This window comes from Pholcus phalangioides, unplaced genomic scaffold (assembly GCF_987345545.1).
Source record: "Pholcus phalangioides strain wild (caught in Gottingen) unplaced genomic scaffold, Ppha-v1.0 ptg000039l_1, whole genome shotgun sequence".
Taxonomy (NCBI): Eukaryota; Metazoa; Arthropoda; class Arachnida; order Araneae; family Pholcidae; genus Pholcus; species Pholcus phalangioides.
In genome coordinates this window covers 13,237,560-13,261,358 of record NW_028301625.1, presented here as the reverse complement: position 1 = coordinate 13,261,358, position 23,799 = coordinate 13,237,560, and the positions used below count along the sequence as shown (strand labels likewise).

At 36.2% G+C, this 23,799-nt stretch overlaps 1 protein-coding gene across 2 annotated transcripts in view; it reads left to right on the top strand.

Annotated features, from left to right (window-relative positions):
- Positions 1-212: 212 nt before the first annotated feature.
- Positions 213-23,799, top strand: part of LOC149065602 (rab11 family-interacting protein 4A-like) — a 96,180-nt gene continuing 72,593 nt past the window's right edge. Inside the window, exon 1 of one of the 2 annotated variants that reach the window (XM_089253461.1) lies at positions 213-644. In XM_089253461.1, the coding sequence (XP_089109587.1) occupies positions 510-644 (135 nt within the window). In that variant the 5' untranslated portion in view covers positions 213-509. The remainder of the gene's footprint in view (positions 645-23,799) is intronic. The other variant, XM_089253462.1, reaches the window with a different exon arrangement.

The window sequence follows — 23,799 nt, the reverse complement described above, 5'->3', positions numbered from 1 at the left end:
TTTTCGAAAGAAGTATCAGTCCTATAATTCCGCGATGAAAAAGGAATCTTATTTAAAGAGGAAAAAGAAAAGTTTTGGCGAAGAAAAAAGTTTATTAGCTCACCTCTTTGGCGTGAATCGAATTTTGGCGAGTTTTTGTTTTTAATCTCGCCTCTTTCTCACCTGGCGAAACGTGGATCAACTTTGTTTTTTTTTCTCCACGAAGCCAAGGCTGAGTTTATTACGTGCTCAGTATTAACCGCGTGCCAGAGCCTGTCAGTTTCTCAAAAGTGCGCGCGTGTTGTGTGTGTTGTGTGTTGTGTTTGTGTTTTTCACGCGCATTTTTGTTTGTTTTGTCAATTTTTTTTTTTTTGTTGTGGTTTCAAAACTTGGGAATTGTTTTCTGTATTATATATAAAGTGACAGACAGGCAATCGTTGCTCGGTGGCGTGAGGATGGATCTCTAAATATTCCGTCCGAATCCAGAGCACGTTGATGAACATGTGTTAATAGTTGTATAGAAGTTGTCAATGGCTACACCAGACGAGGAATTTGTGCGACAACTTCGTGAAGTTTTTGATCTGTGTGATGAGTTGAAATGTGGTTATATATCTGTTGATCATCTCAAGAAAATAATTCACAACCGTTTTGGAGGAAGTGATGAGGTGAGTTCATTTGTTCTCTGTCATCAACGTGAAACATGAATTTGATTCGTGTATTTATCAATGCCTCATGAAATTCAAGTAATCAAGGTTCAAATTTATTTTGCATTAATTTTTACGAAAACCTCAATCTATTTTAAATCAGTTGACAGAAAATGTTCAATCAATCTTTCAAAATAGTGTTGAAATTACATATTTTGATGAGTAAATGCAAAATTAATCTTGTTAGACCAAAATATATTCAATTCAATTGACGTGAAGTTATTTTTTAAACTGAAATGTTAGTTAAATTTCAAATGATTATCATGTGCCCATCATTTCAACTTTTTCCGGGGGGGGGGGGCAAAGAACATACTCAATATATATATATTACACTCTGTTTGTCTATTTCTATTGTATTTTTCAAAGCCCGGAAGGGGGGCAATCGCCCCCTTGACCCCCCCACTAATGACGGACCTTCATATACATACAAATACAACGCCACAACAGGCAAAATGCCCAACGAGGTGGCTGAGAAAAAGATGCCCATAAAAATATGGATGTCATATATTTCAAAAATATAGCAACCCAATTAAAAGTGCAATTAACAAAAAATTATAAACAATATATACACATGATAAAATATTATACAATGCCCATAAAGAATACTTATGGTTGTCTTATTCCAAGTATGGATAGCTTCTCGATTTACCCAAACATGTTTATCGTATTTTTTTTTAAACGTGTCAATTGTGTTACAATTTACTACCTCCGGGGGTAAGCTATTCCATTTATTAACAACCCTATTAGAGGAAAATTCTCTGCGACACCATAGCCTTGCATTGGCCCTCACCAATCGATACTGGTGTCCACTTGTAAAAGCAGTCGATTGGCGGTGTACTAAAAGTTCATGGTCCATCCCATTGAAAATTTTGTTTTGTTCCCAATTAAAATATGTATAAAGCCTTGATCTTGGCTATTGAAATTTATAATTAGATCCTCTCTAATTTGAGTTTTGTCATTAGAATTACCAGTGTTTTTTTCGGGAATCGTCTGTGAATTATTTAAGATTATATAGACATTGTATAGCATTTTTCTGCATCTATGGAGCTAAATGATTGATCTCATTAGGAGTTGGATTACAGATTGCAATCAGTAACTGGAACGCGGTTCTACATGCCATATGACTAACTTCATATCGTATAATTCCCCAAACTATTTGTTCCATCGCGCCTCGCTCCAATTCAGGCCAACCCATACCTTTTATTGCCCCCCCCCCCGGATACCGCACTGCCCCTAGGGGGTAATATCGCCCAATTTCGGTAACACTTATTTAGTCTTCATGAACAGGGACCGAATTGTAAGGATAATTTTCAATTATCCAATTTTGGTTTCGTATTATCGAGATTTTATGGCAGTAAGTCAACTCATGGGATCCTATACTAAACTCATGTCTTCTACCACCCCCTTAGATCATTCCATCGCTCCCGGGGGTAATATTGCCCAATATGGGAAACACTGATTTACAGCCTTCACGGGGAGAAACCGAATTTTTGTAAAGATAATTTTCAATAATACTGTGTTCAATTCAAATTTTCAATTATGGTTTCATATTACCGAGAATAAATGAAAATACAGAACAACTATTTCAAAAAAAGTGGGGCGTTTCAGTGATTCATTCCCCATATCTGGAACCTTCGTTATCAACAGCCTTCGATAATTGCGTATTATTTTAATGTCCTGAATTGTGTTCTTATCGAATAAAATACACATCCGTCTGGCTTTTCGAAGCATTACTGATAACTAAAAAGAAAGCTGAATAAGCACATTGATTCAAATTCGCTTCTATTATTACAATAGTTTTATTAATCAATCTGCGGTATGATAGGTTTAGGTGTAAACTTGGCGAAACTTGATGTTTAGTGAGAGGTTTATTCAGGCCCGTCATTTAGGGGGGCGGGGCGGCAGTGGAGGGCTTTTGAAAATACACTAAAAATGGTACATATATATACATACATTGAGTACATGTGCTTTGCCCCCCCCGGAAAAAGTTGAAATGACGGCGCTGGGTTTATTGTAATAATAATACAATTTATTTTACCTATCATATGAGTGGTCTCTATGCCATAACCCTAACCCTAAATTTTATAAATTAAAAAAGTAAGGGTATTGACATAATGGATTTTATAAAGGGCTACTCGAGTCAAAAAGGTTGGGGGCACACCCACTCTATGCAGTGGGCCAGTTTTTCCTAACCGGTGCTCCACTGCCTCTCCAGGAAAATGAGACAAATCGGTAAATTTAGTAAATAGGTGTAGTGGGGCTCAGTGATAGAAATTGATTCCCACAAGGGTTTTACAACTCAAATAGGTTGAGAACCACTGAAATAGGCCATAATAGGCGATCTGGGATCTGTCCATACTTTTTCACAGGGTCTTGCTTTGATGGGAATGTTTTAGTTTTATGAAAATGATTCATGATTTTGGTGGGAAGTGGAGTAATCTAGTTAATTTTGTAGAAAGGAAATGAGATATCAAATTTATGGTTCCATTAACTTGTATTTAATAAGTAGCCTATTGTCCATGTCCGTTATTTCACTCTTTTAAGCGGCAATGACGAGATATCTCGCCTCCATAAAAGCCTCTTATTTTAGCATTCATAGCCTAGATATTTTGTAAAAAGGATTTCTTAATGGAAAATTTGTCTCCGTACTCCTTAGTTTTCACCTGCTGAAAATCGGAAGAAAATCAACTTGATTAAAAAAATATATTGCATTTCAATGGGGGGGGGGGGGGTTAATGATTTCTAATTGCCGCTTAAAGGGTTAAAAAGTCCGTTTATATTTAACAAAATGAACCCGAATTTCGGATAGACAAGACTTCTGACTATGTGTAGCAAGCATTTTCGTTTCATTTGATAGACGCATTGTCACGTCGTTAGTGTGCATTTTGTAAATAGTCAGATGATACAAAATGATTAGCACCTGTGGCGTCGGAGTTGGAGGTGCTGAGGGTGCTCCCAGTATTTTGTAGCACGGATAATAGGCGACATCCACAGAATTGATTAAGAAACTAAAATCTCCCACATAAAGCTCAAGGCGAGCACCCACATATCTGAAACACGTTCGACACCCCTGTTTGCCAATGATGTTTCGTTTTGTCAACGTTTTGCGCATTCCATGTTAAAAAGGAATTCCACTGCAGAAATCCATTGAATACTTCAGCTTTCCAGACTTCAGATTAATGCATGAACGCTAAAATTGTTAGAAGATGGGAGAAACGTTTCAGAAATGGAAACACTTGCATCAGAGATGAACCTCGTTGTGTAAGTTTATGCACTCACACTGCCTACATCAGTGTTTCCCAAAGTGGGAAATATCGCCCCCTGGGGGCGATGGAATGGTCCAGAGGCGGTAAAGGGTTTAGTATAGGATCCTATGGGCTGGTTCGGGTTGGGGCGATGAGAAGAAAGAATTTTTGAAGAAAGGGTGCGATGGACCAAAAGTTTAGGAAACCATGGCTATCCATACTTAGAATAAGGCAACAATAAGTATTCTTTATGGGCATTATATAATATTTTATCATACATATATATTGTTTGTAATTGCATTTTTAATTGGGTTGCTGTATTTTAGAAATATTTGTTATGGGCATCTTTTTCTCATCCACCTCGTTGGGCATTTTGCCTGTTGTAGCGTTGTATTTGTATTGAAGAGGTAAGGGTTGATGTGAATATCAAGCGACAGGCTGTACAAAAATCACGAAAAAAATTGCAGTAAAACATAGAATAGGACACTCACACACTCCATTGCAGGAAATTTTTTCGAAAAGTTTGTGGCCGCTTTGTATCATCAGTTCCGTTTTAACGCAAGTCCTTAATGGGCCTCATGATAATGAATGAGATCTGATTATAATTTTCGAGCGCATGCATCTATATTGCTAAGCAGGTACTTCTATCTGGGGGTGGGAAGCTCAGAAGAATGACTTTGCCCGGGGGCCTATGAAGCTGTTAAGACGGCTCTAGGTGCCACTTTTATTGGCCGAAGACCATGACGTTAGAGAAAGACCATCAACCAATATTCTCCTCAGAGGTATTGGAAGGAAAGTTAGGCAGGTGATAAAGAACCTGAAATAAAACTCTCACGTAGCAATCTCTTTAGTTTTGTACAGAAACAAATGTGAGACAAAAACATTACTGCTAATGACGTCTAGAAAGCTATGCAATTCAAGAAACTGAAAGTTAATTCTACCAAAAGGGTTTTTGTTAAGCGTGCAGAGACAGGGTGATTTTTTTGATGGTAGTGAAAAAAATGCTCTACATTAAGATAAAGGTTTTTTCCTTAAATCTCAAAAAATAAAAAATTTAAAAAAAAATCTTGCTCATTAATTTCAGTATGACCCTCATATCATAATCACTTAGCAAACATCAGATTGCTTTGCCTATTTCGGAACACAACTACGTCAGAAAATTCGTAAATATAGGCAGGATCCATCCACCAACAAGTAAACATATTCTAAAATCTGTAAGAAATACTTCTGTTTTTGATTGCAGAAATTTAGCTACTGTTATGGTGAATATTTCAGAATTCTATTTAAAGAAAGTTATTCAGATGCTTTATTTTTCATTCTTTCTTGGTGCAATTGAGTTTTTTTTTCTTTTCACAGTGACGTATGCGTGTTCTCTCAGGCGCGATACTGGTAATATTGATGCGTAACTGTCTTTTTTTTTTTTTTTGAATTACTGTGAATACATATTTCGTCAGAGCTTTCTAAAATAATATATTTGTGTAGGTGTGAGGTTATGAACACATGTCAGTTGCAAGCATTCGCCGTGTTTTGAAATGCTAACAATACGATTTATCCTTAGAATTAATCAGAAACGTTACTTTATAGGACTAGGAAACACGTATTACCAAATTCTATAAAATTTTCTTGACGGGAAAGCTATTGAAACTTTTCTCGAAGACGAGTTACTAATTAGAACAGTGGTTCTCAACTTTGGGCTATATGATCCCCTTGCGGTCCTGGGATATTCTAAGGGGGCTACGGGTGAAAATTAAGGAAGGGGAACCATGACAGGGGGTTAAGGAGGCTTCAGAGAGCTGGGAAAAAATAAATTTAGATGTGAAGAAATAAAGCCTCTGGGCTGTGCAAATATTGTGAGTTTATTTCCATTAGGCAGCAGAACTGCCCATAGAATCGGCCATCTTAACTCATGAGCCTATTGGGGCATGGCCCACGAAACCTATCATTTTTGTGAACAAGTTTTTAAATATATAAGCTGTTACCTTTAGCTAAGTACGGGCTTCTGGAACATCACTTTGCTTGGGAGTCTTCGATGTTGAGACGACCTGCATAGAACTCTATCAAGAGAGAAAATCACTGCACTGGGTCTAGAGATCGACCTTATTTATAAAATTTTAGTTTACTATAAAACTACTCATTAAATTAATTAGTAGAAACGTTCTCGCTGCCAAACAGACATATTTAAAGAGGGCTGAGCGGGCGGCAAATTTGGAGAATAGGTAGTCAAGAAAATTAGACTAGAATAGGAGAGGGTCGGCAAAAATATAAATCCACCTCTGCTCCTAGATAAAGCAGGGACTACACCAGAATAAAATATGGTCTGAAGGGGCTCATAGCCATATAAAGGCTAAGAAATACTGTATTAGACTAAACAGCATCCTTCAACCTGTTTCTAGCGGACATCGCTGTGCTCACTAAAGCATCCAAGAAAAATCGATTATTGTGCCCGATTTTCGTTCAATCAAGTTACGTTCAAAAAAATCATATTAGGCTGGTCTAATTTTAAGCTTATGCCATAGTCGCCATATGGGTGCTGTTTTTATGACGCTAGGCATGTTACTCACGAATAAAAAAAAGTTTGAATAACCCTGGACTAGAATAATTCATATATGCTACCCGTTGGGCAATTTTCTACTTTTGTAAAGTTACTTCTATTGTAAATTTAGCAAAAGTGAAAATGTCCCCTTTTGAAAATAAGCTCCTCAAATAATCTCCATGAATATTTCAAAACACGTGTGGATTGTGTCCCGTGAATAAGTTTGGTTTTAGTTTCCTTTTTCATTCAGCTTCATTTGGGATCTCTTTTAGCAAAATCGCGTGCGTGTGATTATCTGATTTATATAATTCCAACGTTTTAATTCATAGGCTGTTTTTGTTAGCTCAGCTGCCGAGTCGAGTCTTTTTCCTTTCGTGATAGGCAGGAAATAGCTGGATGATACGTGTTTCAACTATTTTATTATCGAATAAGAGGAAAAAAATGAGTTTTGATACAGTATAATGCATTGAACATTGAAGACACCTTCCTCCTCAAGGTTTATTTATTTGCTACAACAGTCCCATGTATATTAACCGTGGATGTAGCCCATTGAGATTGTAGGATTCATGTCTCTCAAGGAAATTTCACTACCAAATTTCAATGAAACAAGTTCAAAGAACTCTTTATATAATAATCCGATCTTATATTTAATTGCTTTCTGTTTGTGGATTTGGTTCAGAATTAATCCAGTCATTTTCCTATTCGTTTGTACAAAGGTGCGTGACAATAAAGCTTTTATATTATTGCCGTGCACTCGATATGATTGTGAGAGAAAAAAAAAAGCAGTCTTGTGAACAGTACTGGTTTGTTTAAAAAACAAAGATCATGCTCCAGTAACCCACTCACCATTCTGTCGAACTAATTGATCATCAACATTGCGTAGTTTCTATTTATCCGTTGAGCATCCCGTTTCGTTCGTAACTAAATTGTTTGGATGAAGAATCTGAATGAATAACTTTTTAAAGGAAGAGCAGAATCTCCCATTGAGATTTTATTTCTACTGTTTTTAAAGGAATGCGCTCGACCCTTTTTTTCATCCATTTTGCGACTAATAGTAGCTCTTATGGTAATTTAGCGGTTCGCTGAGCATTGTTCTCATCTGAATTACTGTTGTTTGGTTAGACTAGTAATTTTAGCTCGTGGTTGCCATTTAGTTGCAGTGAAAATATCGCATCTGAGGTTTATCTAATGACTGTGGTGGTTTTTTTTGTATTTGGAAAGTTGAAGATATTTACTGACGGTCATTTAGAAAAACGGAAATTTGGATAATGGATTTGATGGCATTCGAGCATGGAAAAATTTATATCTTCATAACTGATGCTCCCAAAAAAAAAAACAGCGGCCATCGAACTGTGAAACCCCAAGTTAGGTATCCGGGTTGAATTTTTTCAAGAAACGGTCCACATAAGGAATCTAATTCGATACAGAACGAATCATATAAAATAATATTTACGTGGGAAAGAAACATATCACGGAATAGCCATCAGTGTTTTTTTGAATCGGTCGTAAAGCTCGATATGAAAATGCTATCCAAATGCTACTATTTTCGAGAGAACTGATGCACGTGAAATACTATTTTTAAGGCTCGAATGATTTTTATTTGAAAAGAGACAGACGTAGATTTTTTTTAGCCATGAGGGTATGTTTTCATTATTATTCTGCACCTGAGAAATTCGAGGAAACAGGGTCATGTGTAATCTTGAAAACTGAAAACCGTGAGAAAAACCTCTCTATGATATGTTTTGACATATAGTCGACGTAAAAGGTCTAAATTGATGATGTTGCCTCAGTGGTAGGCAATGATTTCTATGAGGAACCCTTAGCCCTTTCAGACCCGAGCATTCATTTTTTTGAAATTTTCATAGAGTTTTTTGAAGTTTTGATACTCAAAAAATTTAAGCAAAACCTTATTTTTTCAATTTTTTTTGTGTAGAAATAATTCACTTCATTCAAATTTTTTCAGCCAAAATGATGCAGCATCTTCACATACAATTTTTTCGAGAATTTTATTGCTAAATTTTATGTAATAAATAACACTTTTCCCCGGAGGCACTTTCTCCAGAAAGCCATCTTAAAAACCCTCTGAAAGTTCAACTTTAAGTGCTGCCCTCTGATGAAGGCCCCAAAGTTCATATTCACCATATTTCTAACTCAAACAATCCTTCAAGTCAGAGTTTGAAATTGTTAGGGCCGGGAAAGAACCACATTTCCATATCGATGGAGATGGGGGCATAACAGACATCTATATAGCAACCACGAGTTTCTACTCTTCAATCATGGGCGCAGAGTCGTAAATGGACCGGAGCCCCGAGAAGGTATGCTATGGTTATGGCCCTGCATGGACGGATGTGTGTATTTTTCGGCCTTGTTCCGATGTCGACACATTTTTATGATTCATTATATTCAGTTTATTGCGAAGGGCTTTCTTTTTGAGAGATTTCATCCATAGTGGGGGATTTTCTTGTTCTCGTGTGTTCAAATTCCAACGGAAGTGTCTTCAAACTGTAATACAAGTTGTTAATATGGAATTGGCTAAAAATGAGGCTTTGATGTCCTTGTTAGGTATTCGTTTGACCTTCTGTATTTATAAGCAACCTGATGTTATTACGTTATTTATTTTCTTGTTGGTGAATAATATTCTGTGTACTTTGCGTGAGTGAGTCTGAAATCTTTATGACAATAATAGTTATAGGAAAGATACAGCGCATGCGAGTATATATTTTACGTATTTATACAAAGTTGATCTGCAGCTGTTCAAGTATTTTTGCAGACTGTTATATTGTCATAAGCAACAGTTGTGAATGAATCAATTTCTTTTTTTCCTGAGGCGAACTTAAAGCTAGTCGGTTTCTTTCTCTTGGCAAACACATGATCATTTCAGGTAGCATTCTTCTTTGAAGTCAACATACTCTAAACGAGCTGCTCTTGAGTTCCGTTTTGCTGACTGTTGGTATTTAATAGTGCGAGACGTTTCCAGTCGGCAACTGAAAAATTCCGTCTCTAGTGATTTCTAAAAAAATTCTCATCGAGATATGTTTCTGTCCGATCACTGTCACTTTGTGTCAGCAATATGACTTTGTTTTGTTTGTTTATTCCTTTCCTTTTTATTGCTATACCTGGTAAACTGGTTATCAGATGACTTTTGACTTATATCTTTGGTTATTGTCTTTTATTTTAAATCTGCATTGTCAAGATAATTGTGTGACCATCGGTGATAGATAGCATTAGCAGCGTCGTGACTATGTCATGCGAAACTATCAGTTCGTCCTTCAAATTGAAGCGCGTGATGTAAATAAATAAAAAATGGAAAACGACATTGTGGTTTAAACAAAAAGTAATTCGACTTTTATTAGATGTGTTATTCGGTTAATTTTCGGTGTGATTAATCGGAAAGTTAATTTTTAGGACCCAAATGATTACAGTATTTGAAATAGATTGTATTTTTTACTGTGTACATATTATGAATAACAAACGAATTTTTTGTATAAGTCGTGATGTAGAATTTATTATTTAGCCTCGTAGACGGCTATAAAATAGGTCAAAAGTACGGTTTCCGAATTTCCAATATTTTGGGATTATCGGGAACGAGAAGTAATATTTCTTGAGAATTTCCAAATTAATCTTTTATATTTAGTTTATCAAGATATTATTAATAATCATCAAACTAAAACACAGCACCTTCTCCCGTCCCCCCGACATCCTGAAGCAGGCCTATAGGGCAGGATGTTTTGGTTACATAAGGTTTCCCGTAATCATAATTACTACTTATTTTAATAAAATAAAGTTAACTCATTTATATTTAGAGTTTCCAGACGACCCATATATTTGGGAATTGTATTTGAAAAGTTTTATCCCCAAAAATTTCATTTAAATTCGAAAAATGTAAACTTTTCTTTTTGTTAACTTTGAGGGAAAATTTTTATGAATATCTCTTGAGAGACACTTGGAACATCACTAATTTATTTTACAGGTTTTTAACTTGTCAATACACTGAATTGAAATTAGAAGATGTTTAAATTCTCTCCCATAACCAGAAACTATTTTCTCAAATAGTTTTATTCATGTTGAACATTTTTGTGGCAAGCCTTCTCTTGCCACAAGCTGGCCTAACCAAACCTTATGGCATACAGTGAGTTTATACAAAATGTATAAATATCTCATAATCTTCTTAAGTTTTTAGGCAAAAACTAAAAAATCAAATAAAAAAATGAAATAATACTTCATTTGAAAATGAATTTTTGAAAGGAATAAAGTATTACCTGCTCAACACTCGTTGTCAGAACTGCTTCTGTTTTTTGTGACTGCTTCTGTTGTGAATTTATTTCAATAATAACTTCTCCAAAATTATATCATTACTCGACAGTGCATAGAAAGCCCATTTTCTTCTATCTCACATGGACAAATAACGTGGTGTAAAAAGGAAAGGTTTTTTTTGCTTCTTCGTAGGTTACACAGCCTAGGTTCGATATAGAACTCTTAGAGCATAGGTATGAAGACGCTTTAGTTCGATGTACCGTAGAAGTGAAAGAAATGCTAACAGATTGCAACTCGAAAATGCATCAGAAGAAAAGGTACCCAATGATTATGGCTCACCAAAAATAATGTAATATCGGCCATGCTAAGATTCAGTGGTTGCGTTTGAAGCCACTTTATGAAAGCCTAACAAGCAGTCGATGGGAGAAAATATCTTTAAATGTTTTTAAAATATTTTGAAAAAAAAGTCTAAAAATTTAAGGTCTGTCTGGAAAATGTAAAAGAAAAATTCCAAAAACTTTCAAAGATGTCCCAAAAATAAACAAAAACGATCCAAGAGATATAATAATAACAATAACGTGATCCTCACGTATTCCCAAGGGATCAGCGATTTGCAAGTTGAAAGTCTCTCCTCCCCCTTTAAAAATCTGTCTGTGCTTAAAAATATTCAAATCATAATTCTGCCTTAGATTAGTTTTACTTCTGAAATATAAAATTTCATTTAAGATTTTTTTTTCCTTTATAAATTCGATATCGAGTGATATATACTTTTAGGGACGGGGAGGCACTAAAACCCATCAAGTGTTTAGGGCCTTCAAACGTTTTTATTCGGCCCTGCTAATTGAAGAAATCTTAGTCTCACTTAATTACATGATGGGAATATTCCTTCTCTTTTAATAATACAGTATTAGTCTCTCTAATGCTTAAGACTTAAACTGCTAATCTTACAAGTTTTCATCTGCTCAGCGCACCTTTAATATTTTATAGTGAGTATATTCTTCTTCCCATAAGTGATGGAAATCAGCTTTCGTGAAATAGATTTTTAAAGATCTTAAATACCATTAAAATTATAAGTTAAAAATTACTCTAGTATATATGCGCGTATTATGTGCAGTGTTAGTGTGTCATAACTGGAGATTAATTTTTCGACTTACAATTTATTTTCCACTGTGGGTTTTTCTGCGATAAACGAGCAACTTTCCCAACAAAGTTTTCGGTAATTCGGGAACGGGAAATCGTTAACAATTGCCAAGAACGGGTGAAATTGCCCCACGAGGTACCTGGAATGAACAAATGCCCATAGCAAAATATGGATATCATTTATACACATACCTAGAAACCTAGAATACAGTAACTCTTTTTCCAAGAAAAATAACAAAGTAATAACTTTGAAAATAAAAATTCACAGCCCGTAAAAATATGGTTGTCATCTAAGAATGAATAGCTTCTCGCTTTATCCCGTCTTGGATATATATCGTATTTCTTGTGCACGAGTCGGTTATAATTTATACGGCTACATAAAGTAAGCAATCCAATGTTTTCTCAACCCGGTTAGAAATGAGTTTCTTACTGCATCAAAAACCCAATGTTGTCCTTAACCAGCTACAAATGGTGTTCTTTTTGACGAGGGGCGTCATGGGATAACGTATTAATAGTTCCTGGTTCATTCAGTTGAAAATCTGTAGATTTAGACTTTATCTCCCCCCATTCCGACACTTACCCTATTCCAATGAAAACATGTTCAAAGATTCTCTTTCAAAGCTCCTGCCCAGCATATCGACAAATGCCCTTGTAGCTCTTCTCTGCACCCCGTCAACCAAGTCTATATCCTACTGTAGATATGGCTTCCAAAATATAACTGCCTGCTCCATATCAGAAATAACTGAGCACCGGAAACGAAGGGAAATGCACTTGACTTTTTAGAGGAGATCTTTTCAAGTATGCAATCCAGCATTGTTTTAGCTTTTTTGATCAAATCAGAATAATGTTCGAAAACTTGAGCTACTTATCAGTAAGGATTCTAAATCAGTAATCCCAGTTTCATCTGGAATAATTTTACCTTTCGGCTCGTTATTAAAACATATTAAAACAAAAATGAAAATTATGCAATTGCTAATGCTAAAAGTCATGCTCCATTCATCTGCTGTGCTGTGGCTGAATTCAAGATGGTCTGGAGCAACGATGGTCTTCTGCACTACACCCATCCAGTGTCGCTACTGGAGGGGGGGGGGGGGGAGCAGGCGGGTCTGTTGCCCGGGCGCTGGACTGGAAGGGCCGCCGAATTCCCCTTTCTATTGCGTGCAGGGGGGGGGCGTCAAAATTCCGGCTTGCCCCGGGTGTCAAAGTATCTAGTTGCGGCCCCGCACCCCATCAATTGCATTTTCATGAGTTCAGCGACTTGATCTAGGTTATCAATAAAAATCGGAAATAGTATAGGACCTAAGACTCTTCTTTGACGCACGTTTGACGTCCGTGCTAAGAGTTCGCTTCTCATTTTCGGATGAAAAAATATCAAGATTTAGATTTTCACAGGAGATCACTTTGGTGTCTTGGACAACAACGGACTTTTGTCGATATTTGTTTTTGCGATCGCTGATCTCGGTCCCATTATCAGCAAACAAATATTTTCCAAGCAATTTGAAAACGTAACTCAAGGAACCAGTGACTGGCACCAAATGTCCTCAGTGAGAGTGAAATATGTTTCTTGCAATGATGCACTCAAAGACTCTGTATAAGATTTTGTTACGACCAAAATCCAAAGTCTCCGAGGTAATAAGGTGTATTAAATTGAATTGAGAGTTTGAAATCTGAGGTTGTACTTGTTTTACAAGGTTATAATTGAAGCTACTATCGGATCCGGAGTCAAAAACTACAGCAATTGTATTCATAAAGTGACGAGGAGAATAACAAATAATGGGAGCGAGATCGCAAAAATAGATATCGAAAAAGGTCCGTCGTTGTCCAAAGCACCAAGGTGATTGCCCGTGAAAGACCAAATCATAGATAATAGGGCGTATCTGATATTTTCATAAGTTTCCTCGATGGTAAAGGAAAAAATGTTAAAGTCTGTCTCGTAAAGACGCAAACGGTGTAAAGATGTATTTTCATACCGATATGGAACTTTATTTAGTAATGCGTCGAGTGTAAATAGAGAAAATATGACGAAAGATACGCCCTTATATAAATACAGTCGATCCCGCTTAGTACGACTAATTTTTTACGAATTTAACTTTTTTTCCCTATACTGATAATGTTATATTTTCCCGAATAAAACGTTTGAATTTTTTTTGCTATTCCCGCTTACAACGTACGAAAAATTCACAGCGGGGATTTTCCTCCCTTGAAAACAGCGTACTTTTTCGTCTTTTTCCACAGGTAAAAAATGGTGATTATTTGTGTGCTAGCGATTGATTTGATTATTATGTGAAAACTAGAGGTGGGGCTTTTCTTTTATGGCTTTTTGAAAACGGGTTATTTTTTCGGCATAAAGTATCGACTGAAAAGTACGTTTCTTTCTTTTTTTCAAGGGTTAGGTACGATAATAATAATTTTGAACATTTTTCTTCTTCTCTCACTTTGTCCTACAATAGTGTGCGGAGCATATACTTCCCACTGTTCACATACACCAGGGTGATGGAAGTTATGTCACTGAATAGGAAGACTAACAGATAAAAAATAGAAAAAGTTCTCAGAAGGGGTCAATTTTTTTTCTTTTGAGGTTTTATTCAAATTTGTCGCACCAGATTAATTCCAAAAAATGACTACTTCCAAAATATGAATCTTCTCATAGTGGTGTTAGACGTCGTCTGCATAACAAAGGAATTTTTTTGGTTTAATTCTTCACAGAACAGAAAATACGATAACGTTTGAAATTTCGGAAAATGAAGCAGTAACATGTTAGATTTTGCCGAGCACGGTTCGAGTCAGCATGTCTCAGAGCATGTTAAAAAGAAAAGCTCTAAGTGTAGAGGAAAAAAAAAATTGCTCAAAAATTTGTGGATTGCTTTCGAGAGTTTAAGCAGCAAAAAAAAAAAAAAAAATTCAATTTGAATTTGCTTCCCAGCACGTTAAACGCCATCCTAGGTTCAATGATGCATTGAAGTACATCAATTTAAATGTAAGATTTTTTTCTATTTATTGTTTTTCCCCCTACAAACTACATCCCGTATTATACACGCACATATATAATGGATTAACAAATATATAATTTCTTCCTATTAAATCTCTATATACACCGTAATGTTTGTTAATAAACTAAAAAAACCACGCAAAAAAAGCTATGGTCGGTGAAAAACTGTCTTATAATTCTTGTAGCCATTTCCCGCTTTTAACGTTTTTAGTTGCGACTTCTTGAAAAACGTTATAAACGGGATCAACTGTATATCGAAGAGGCCACTACACTCATGAAAAAACCTCTACTAATGTGATTCTTTAAATACGATAAGGAAAGAAAATCCAAGATGAGTTTTTGTTTTATCCGGAGGTTATACGAATAATCAACCAGTCTACAGCAGGAAATGCATAAAAGAAGCAGCAGCCCTTAGCGAGAAATGAAAGTAAAATTGACGGAAACACGCACTGAATTTGTGAAAAGGAAATACAAATCACGAGAGAGAGATATACAAAATACGGAAAAAGTTATGGAACCTTATAATGGAGTTAATTGAAACTTTACACAGAGAATCACTATAAAGAGTTCGAATATTTGAGGTATGACACAGATATTCTTAAGACATTACCAGTAACTAAGAAAGGCAGTTATGAATGCATATTTGTTTTTTCTTTTGTGTTTAGGTAATGCTGTCTTTAGCATAGAACGAGGATAGCGTTTTTTGGAATTATTTTTCGCGTTTCTTCGAGCATGAAGCGGTTTGTGTCATATATGTCTCGAAAATTTTATGTTCTTTTGTTTTATTATTGTCGCTCCGCCTGTGATCATTTTGCGTTGTTACTATTTTATGGCCGTTTTAACGTTTTGCGGGGATATAATCCATTTAAACTAACCAACTGTTCTTCAATAACAAACCCGCCACAAGAAGTTAATTACGTAAATTTAAACACTAATAAGTTGAGGCCAAATAAAGCTTCTGAGTTAAATGATACATACTTAAGTTTCTAATGTTTAACGAGTAAAAACCCATTAGTGCTGATTGCGATAAAATATTTAATTGAGAGTTTGATGTATTTTTAATGTTTGTTGTTTTAGTGAATTCGCAATCTGTTTGTTATAAGGGAATTGAGAAAAGAAATATATCCATTCGGGCATGACATTTGACCGCATAACTTCCGCTATAGATGAGTTGGTCTTTAGTTTCGATTGCCAAGATTGATCAGTGCACTGGGTTAACGCAAATCTCTTCCTGTGGACTACGGCGATTCAAATCACTAGACCATGGTAAATTATTTTGGGAAAGATTCGTATAGGTATACGCGATCTATTTTCTATGTGAGAAAAAATAAAAAAAATTCGTGGCTATCAACCAGGACCGGACTTGGGCAGGTGCGAAGAAAGCCGCCTCACCGGGGCCACAAAACGGGATGAAAATACGTTGATTTCATTTTGATTTTAACCTTTTCAATACTGACGGTACTTTAAAGTATCACCAACTTTTTAACCTCCGTAACATCCCTTACATACGCTGTTGAGTGTTGGTATTTTGGATTGTAAAGGCTTTTATAACTACGATTTCCAGATGACAGCACAAGTGTGGGACAATTGGTTTTTTTAAATATGTATATTGATTAATACAATTCATTTAAATGTTTCGCCCTGTAAAAGTGTTTATCGCATCACACAAAAGTGTAATGCAGTAAAACACTGCTTGTATCAAAGTTCTTTAACAAATGTATAAAACAAATTATATGGGGTTCTTTGTGGTGAAATTATTCATTATTATGTATTATTCAACGTATTTGAATTGGTGGTTGTTATTTTTATTGTAAGCGTATAGTGCATTCGAAACTGCCAAGTCCCAAAGCAGGATGTTTTGCATTGTTCTGCAACGAGCCTTTGGCTGATTGGAAATGTTCTGCAGTAAAAATTCCCATAATAGTGTTTTCTACTCTTTTCTTAAAATTCTTCCAGATTGTTCTGCTGTAGCGCTGATTGCTCTGCGACGTTCCTCGCAGATTTCGGTATATCCAGCTTTGGGGCTTTCAAATACCAGGTTAATTAAATCGTTGTGTACTAAATGCAAGCGAACTTAGTTAATTCAGATTACTCGAATTTTAGGAATTGCCCTTGGGTTTCCTATTAAATTTCAATTTTGAAATGACCTTTTTAATTCGAATTTTTTCCTCGTGTTTTGGTTGATTCCAAATTTTATTCAGATACTTCATTTTCCAAAATATATCTCCATTTTTCAGAATTTCTGGCTAACTCTTTCAGTTATTTCTTTCTTTACTTCAAGGTTTTCTGATGTTTTCCAGAATGTACCACATGTAGCCTAAATTGAAACGTTACAATCAACAGAATCTGAACTTTTGTTTCGGCTCTAAGAAATGATTTCGTTACCAGTTTCACACACCGGCTTTTGTCTTCCAACTGCAGCTGGTGTTTCATCTGATCTCTTGGATGACTTTATTATCACGTGCCAATGGCAGATGCAAATGCTACTACTGCACTCGGGAAATATGAAAGAGCTTGTGCGCGTAGTAATCTTTAAAAGCTGGAGTGCTGAAATCGCAGTTTATTGTCTGATAAATGCTTGAAGAGAATTAATGTCATGTCTCTGGCATTATTTTTCGTTTATTTTGGAATATAAAATGTAGCTTAGAAACATATTCATCATTTCCAAACTTTGCTCACTCTTGTTCAACTCTGGAAAAAAAATTGCGGTTTGCAGACGGACACGGACATTGTTCAAGTAGAGAATGAAGTCACGTTGAATCTTCTCATGAAGAGGATGAAAAGAATCTTAGAAAACAAAAGAGTTTGTACAATGTTTAAGATCATCCAAAAAAATGAAAATTACATTTACAAATGAAATGCTTATAGTTTTCGTGATCGTTTTACGTTTTATACAAACACCAATCACAACAATGAGGAAAGATGCATAGTAAGTGGCACTACAACTTCTATTTGATTTCTTGGAAAATCTAGTTATATGGATGAGTAGGATAATTTGAATTTTGGATAATCCGAACTTTTTTTGCTGTCTCCTTTAGCTTCGAATTAACCAAGTTAGACTGTAATTTTTTTTAAACTTTTGTATTTGTTATTAGGCCTTAATTAGAACTAAAATGGCCTACCAAAAATTTTTCATAATTTCATTATGTGGTACTGAACAGGTTAACTTCTTAACGAACAGCTTAAAACTCCGTCAAAGACAGGCACAATCCGTGATATTCAAACAATAAACCCTCTAAGCAAGGGTTTTGAGAGCCTCTCCGTCAAGCCAAGAGAGGGGAAGGTGTGCAGATGATCTGTTGTGTCGGGTGATGGACCAGAGGGGGCGCTAAATTCTTCCTTTGACCACTTATTCAAAATTACACGGAGGCAAAATTCATGCTTGCTACGGCTGAAGTAGGTATTCGGTTCTCTAGCCCTTCCACTATGTGGTTCCCTGCATGCAGATATTGTAGAGCAGTGATCCTGCTGTCACGCTTGCAATTTTTTTGCTGGTCCATATGTCCAAATTTATTGCCGAATAGTTTTTTTATTACCATAAAATAGTATTGAAATTTGCCGCCCGTGGCAGTTGACCCTTTTTGCTTCGCCTCTAGATCCGGCCCTGTTCTCGGGTGCCAATGCAAACCTGGCGTGCCCATGGACAATTTTGCCGCAGTCCTTCATTTCCCGACTCTTCAGAAATTTTAGTCAATTTGTCATTAATTGCATTATTGTAAATTACAATTTACTTCGTATTTAATATTGCGATTTCCAGTATTTTCTTCGATTAGATATCGTTCCCCTCATGCTAGAAGGACGAATGAGCAAATTTTAACTTTTTTTAACAGCTGGTTGGATTCCTTATTTTGCTATCTAAGTTTTGCCTGAAACGCGAATGTGTATCCCTATTGTTACAAGACATTTTAGGAAAACAACTTCCATAAAGTAACACGGGTAGAGGAAACATTCAAACGTCATTTCCCGCGTTCTTTTTTTTCCCAAGGACGTTGCACATTCGTGCTTTTAGCATGAGGGAGACGATATGGCCACCCTTAGTATTGTCTAATTTTTATTTGAGTAATGTCAATAAAAACATTTTTCATTTAGTTAGAATCAAAATCATCAAGTCTGCCCAGAGCCGCCCTTTGGGGTGTGCGACAGATGTCGCATCGGGCCCCGCGTTTACGGTAATAGAAGTGAAAAATAATAGCAAATACATTTTTTGTGTAAATAAGGTATGTTAGCATCAACTATGAAATTTTGAATTATTTTTTTCACAAATTCTAAATTTTATCAATTCTGGGAAGTATTACAGAACAATAGTACTATAGCGTCCAGTGCTAATTTTGTAATAATACATTTTACTAATTCCGGAATCATTTTTCATCATAAATTCTGAATTTTGTTTTGATACTGGAATAATTTCTTTCAATCATTTTCTCTCATTTTTAATACATAAATCCTAAATTTTCATTAGTTCTCAGATGATTTCATTCATTAGGTTTTAATTTTTTTTTCTGTTTCGCAATTATTTCTTTAATCAATTTAAATCTTTTTTTCAGTTCCGAATCTTCATCAGTTTTAAGTTCATCAATTTTCGTGTTAATTCACATTTAATTGCATCTATATTTTTTTTGTATGGACATTTTTCAGCATTTCTGTAAATTTTGTAATGGGACTTGGATAGATCTCTTGGTTATACGTGAAGATCACGTTATTTATTTAAGAAAAAAGTTTGAATTTTTAGGTACCGGTGTAAGGGCCCCCGAAATTGTTTAGACATCTCTAGCCCCGCGTCTGATAAGGGCGTCCCGGAGTCTTTCTTCGGATCATAGGTTGAGAACGCTGCTGTACGTCAATTGAGTGATCGATATCACTTATGTCACGAGTAGCGTTTTTGTTTGATTAACTATTAACGGAGTTGTCATTGGATATGTAACGTAAGAAAAATTGTTCGAAACACATTTTTAGTCCCTTAGAAAAATCCAAGACGCTTTTATACGTATCGAATAAGAATGATCCAAAAAAAAAACCGCGTTAGTGATAACTGACAGAAGTACGCCCGTGTTATTCCTGTATTGAGACCATATTGCCTTGGTAAATCCGATTAACTTCCATTCGGCACGGAATTTTCTCGTTACCGGATAAATTGTGCCTTATTTTCGCAATTTCTTTTCCATTTTTTTTGGAAAGATTAATGTTTGATGTATGTATGCCTTTGCCAAGTTTCTCGTTACTGCTTGCTTGAAATAATATAATCTCTGTTAGGTGCTGCTCTTTTTTTTTATATGTATTTCTTTCCTTGGTGTCTGGTGTAAGCTTTCTGATTTCACTTCCGTACATTGTTCAAAAACGAGGTATTGGCGAGAATAAAAAAAAAAAATGGAATTCTTGTTCTTTTAGACAATAGGTGATCGTTGAATGACTAGTCGCGTTCAAGCTGTGGTAGGCCGTGTTCGAGGAGCTTTGAATGATACTCGCTCGAGAGCGCTCTTTTGGTGCACAAGACACACCCAGTCTTAGGAATTGGTTTATTTCTTTTTTACGCCAAAAATTTCTTTCCTATTTCTTATGGCTCGCGACTGAGTAGTCGCTTGAAGGGCAACTCATTTGCGGTCATAATTCTCCATCTATGTTACATTAGGAATATTTGAAACCCCTGTCTTGCGGTGGTACTCGTATGCTAACTTGGGAAAATTTGTCAGAATTATTTTAATTGGGCTGGACGGATTGGAAGGGGGGGGGGGAGTTCTTAACTCTTTAATTGACAACCATTGAATTAACCGAAGGGGAAAATTTTTGACGGGTCATATTAAGTAAATGAGATACCCTGAATGCTATTACATGACAAAAAAAAAATTGCAATATTTAAAAAAATATGGGGTGTTGTACTTCAGGGAACACACAGTATTTATGGGATTTACATGGGTTTGAATAGTTTAAAAATGTCATTTATTGGTTGCCAACTTACTTTTCTATCATTGTTGAAGAATGCACGTCAATATGTCTCTTCCTCACAATTTTTTCCTCTAAAATGCAAGGATTAAAAATCGTTCTTGCTTGGCTTGTCAAGAAATAGGAGACGCGTACCTTTGAACCATTCTGCTTGCAATTGAAATTTCATGAACAGCTCACAAGTAAAAATCGAATGTTTAGGAGTTGCTTAGAAGCATCAATGCCGAAACGAGCTCAAACTATACAATGCCTTTATTTGAAATATATAATGAAAACCATGTTGCTTTTCAGAGCAACACTGCCAAATAAAAGGTTAACCTTTTTCAGCCGCGACTCAAAATCAACATCATCAGCTTAGCGACCCATGGCCTACCTAGGCCTCAAGTGCAGGTTGGACCCATCAAAGTTGGGGCTAACGGATCCAGCACCGGGGCTCGGGACAAGTACCATCATTTTTTGTTTTTTCATGCTATAAATTCACTATAAAAGGGACCGCAAAAAGTCTAGCTTAGGGCCCGTCAAAGATCCTAGTCTAGGTTCCCTGCTCCAGGATGTGGAGGGCCATGATGGTAGATAAGTGGTGATGTAGTATGAAGATGCTATTCGATAGCATCTTCCAAGTACAATGAACAATCTCTTTCGATAATATGGCTTACAGAAGTTGATGGTTTTATTCCTTGTTTTATGGCCACCCTTCAATCAAAAGCGTATGTATAATGGCGAAGTATAAACTCTATGTGGTTAACGAAGATAATAATTCATTCGGAATCACGTTCATTAGCCGAAGCGCAATTTCCCATAGGTTTCCATTCGTTCCAGGTGCTGCCCAAAATTTAGAGAAAAGTTTTTAAGCACCAAGGAGTGCTGTAAAAAAAAAATAAAGAATAAAAACTGACGGGAGGGTAAAATGAACAGCTTAAAAATTGAATAAATGAGAATTTACACGAAGATAGATTTATTTATTTTTACACCATGTGCGCAACCAAGGGTCGCAACTATGTACTTTGTCACCCGGGGCAATTTGGCTCCCAACAGGTAATGTAGAAGGACCAGTTAAAGCGTGAGTTTGTCGTCCCATCTAGTCCAGCGCCCGGGGCACCAGACCCGCCTGTTCCCCCCCCCCCCCACCCCAGTTGCGGCCCTGGTTGACACAACTCTGTCGAGTTCTTATGTTTCCACATCCATTTTCGATTTGTGCAGCTCATTTCTGCGTATCATATTCATGCAGATGGAAAACGTAAGCTCCTAGAATGTCCATACAGTCCAGTTTGGCACCAGAGTCCTGCACTGAAAGAACGCATGCTGTGTAAACGTGGGCTCCTTTTTTTCAATGCATTTTCTATTAGCTGAATCTTTCACTTTACATGAAATGGTTCAAAAACTTTCAGAAAGAGAAATGGAAGTACATCTGAAAAAAGATTCCGAAGTGGACATGAGTTAATCGGGCTCGAGTGACAGTAATTCTGATGTGATGATTGGCGCTAAAATTCGGCTGTTTTATCTTTGCGAATGCATCCATATCAATAAAAATGTTCGTTAGCTAAATTCGTATTCGTAAGACGAGGCGTTCGTTAGCCGAGATATCACTGTATTGCAGAGTTTCTCAACCTATGGCCCGTAACGATGGTATCGGTGGTCTGTAGATAGACATGATAGTTCAATTCTAACTTAATGAAAAATTATTCAGTTGTAATTGATAACAGTAATATCCATATGGGTTCAAATAAAAATTGTACCTTCATACTTAGGTTCACCATATCTCATCAAGGAAAATTCGGTGAACAGCGATTCCAAACACGGGATATCACTAATTGTAGCCAAAAAAGGCAATATACGTACGATGAATTTGCTAATTACCGCTAAAATGAGTGTAGGATAGGGAAATAAAGGGCTTCTACTAAGTGGTAGTTAACAAAAATATATTTGATGAAAAACATTCGACGAAAAAACATTCAAATGACTAAATGACCACATTTCATCGAGAAAGATGAGAGGAATTGGGATCTTAAATACGGCAAAATATATATACGGGACGTCATGAATTGTCATCAAAAACGTTGCCACAAGTCGGTAAAATCCCCAATTATGGCAAAAACCGCTGAAAAATTGAGGAAAAAACGCTTAATCTGACAAATATGTGAGTTGCATAGTATTTATAGCCATAAATTATGAACTGTAATTATCATAAGTTACGAAAACGCTGTTTGTTATCGATTTTAGTGAACATTACAAACTGAAATAAGCATCGTTGAAAAAACGGGACAAGTGTATAAAAAAAATTCGGACCTAACAAAAATACAGGAATGTCCCGTAATACGAGGCAAGTGGTACATCGAATTGTTTCAGAAACATTACTGGTCCTTGGATTCAGAACGGTTGAGAAACGCTGCCGTATTGGAATTTGAATATGGAATTTTCCACGAGAAATGAGTGTCCTTTTTAATTTGAACAAACTCGTATCAATAACCTCACAGTAATCCAGCATAAGGATCTTAGATTGGTCGGGAAAAAAAAAAAAAAAATGAAACGAGACCGCATATAGAGACGTGTGGGAGGCGTCTGTTAGCAAATCGACCTCGGAGCCAGTTCTTTTTATCCATCTGACCTCCCAATGGGTCAATTGAGAAGATTTTTTGCGGAGTTTAATGTCGCTGTTTCGTAGTACATACGTATAAACCCCACCTCCATCCACATACTTACTGTATTTTACGACTTCCTTGTTTGCCTTGAACTATTGAAATTCGTAGCTGTGGAAACGCACAAAACTTTCAAGAAAAGAAAGAACATCTTCTCTAATAAGACAGTCGCTCTTTTCATTGAGCTTCGGTGTAGACCGACCACATGTGTTTGAAGAGCGAGAGACCTTCTAAACCAGTTGCCGTTATTATCTGTCTCGTGCTTTTATTATTTTTATATATTGCATTTCTAAGACTTCTAGTGGCTTTCTTATTTATTTCCAGACAAGTGTAATTACTACATTTTATCTGCGTTCCTTTTGTTTGGATATCTAGATAGTTT